The 871-nt window shown below is 60.2% G+C and overlaps 1 protein-coding gene across 1 annotated transcript in view; it reads left to right on the forward strand.

Moving 5' to 3' along the window:
* The window catches only part of EXD3 (exonuclease 3'-5' domain containing 3), a gene marked incomplete at its 5' end in the record, with an annotated part of 37,292 nt that extends 36,876 nt beyond the window's left edge, over positions 1–416 (forward strand). The window contains 1 exon segment of the mRNA XM_008576499.1: positions 300–416. Coding sequence (XP_008574721.1) covers positions 300–416 — 117 coding nt within the window.
* Between the last annotated feature and the right edge of the window lie 455 nt (positions 417–871).

Consider the following 871-nt stretch of genomic DNA (forward strand, 5'->3'; position numbering starts at 1 on the left):
TTCACAGTCCACAGGTTTGACACTATTGCCTGACTAAGATTTTGTTGGGGTTGCCAATTTGGTATGGCTAGCTCAGTGATTACTCAGTTGGACACTAGTGTCAGGCAATCCAAAATTGACTACCGGGCAGATGGCAGTGCGTTCGCGCCGCTCCCTCCGGAGAGTCTCAGCTCCTGCGTTGCGCTCCTGCATTGCGCTCCCGCGGCAGCCTCCGCAGCCAGAGCCACCCCGGCTGCCTCTCACCGCCCCTGGCGCTCCCGGCTCCTGTTCACGCTGCAGCCTGCTCAGTCTCTCTTCAGCTCACGGTTCCAGCGGTGCCCGGGGCCGGGGAGACGAGAGCCCCCTCCCTGGCAGATACCGCTGTCGCCGGACCCCGAGTCCCAGTGGCGGGGCTGCGCAGCCTGGCCCAGCGCTGAGGGCAGCAGCTGCGGTGGCCAGGCGCCAAGTAGTGGCCGCTCCAGGCGGCTTCTTCCCAGGGAGGATTTTGTAAATTTCACAAAATGGCGCGCACTGCAAACCTCAGTGCACAGTATTATGAGAGTCCCCTTCAAGGTCTCAGCAATCCTTCAGAGCAATCCACCTGGGTAGTAACAGCTACCCCCAGCACAAGCAAGGACACCAGAGATTCTGACTCACCATCAGGCTTTCTGAGTTCCTCTTCTTGCTGGTGGCCTCTGGGATCCTGCCGGCACGGGGTGCCGGCGGCTCACTCCCTTCCCGCCGCCATGTTTCCTCCAAGAAGCACCTCAGTCCTACAGCCACAAGCACCTGCATTCTGCCAACACCCAAATGAACCTAGAAGCAGGCTCTTCCCCAGAGCCTCCAAGTAAGAGCCTGCCACCAACACCTTGATGTCAACCATGGGAGACCC

This window comes from Galeopterus variegatus, unplaced genomic scaffold (assembly GCF_000696425.1).
Source record: "Galeopterus variegatus unplaced genomic scaffold, G_variegatus-3.0.2 Scaffold1360, whole genome shotgun sequence".
NCBI classification, from domain to species: Eukaryota; Metazoa; Chordata; class Mammalia; order Dermoptera; family Cynocephalidae; genus Galeopterus; species Galeopterus variegatus.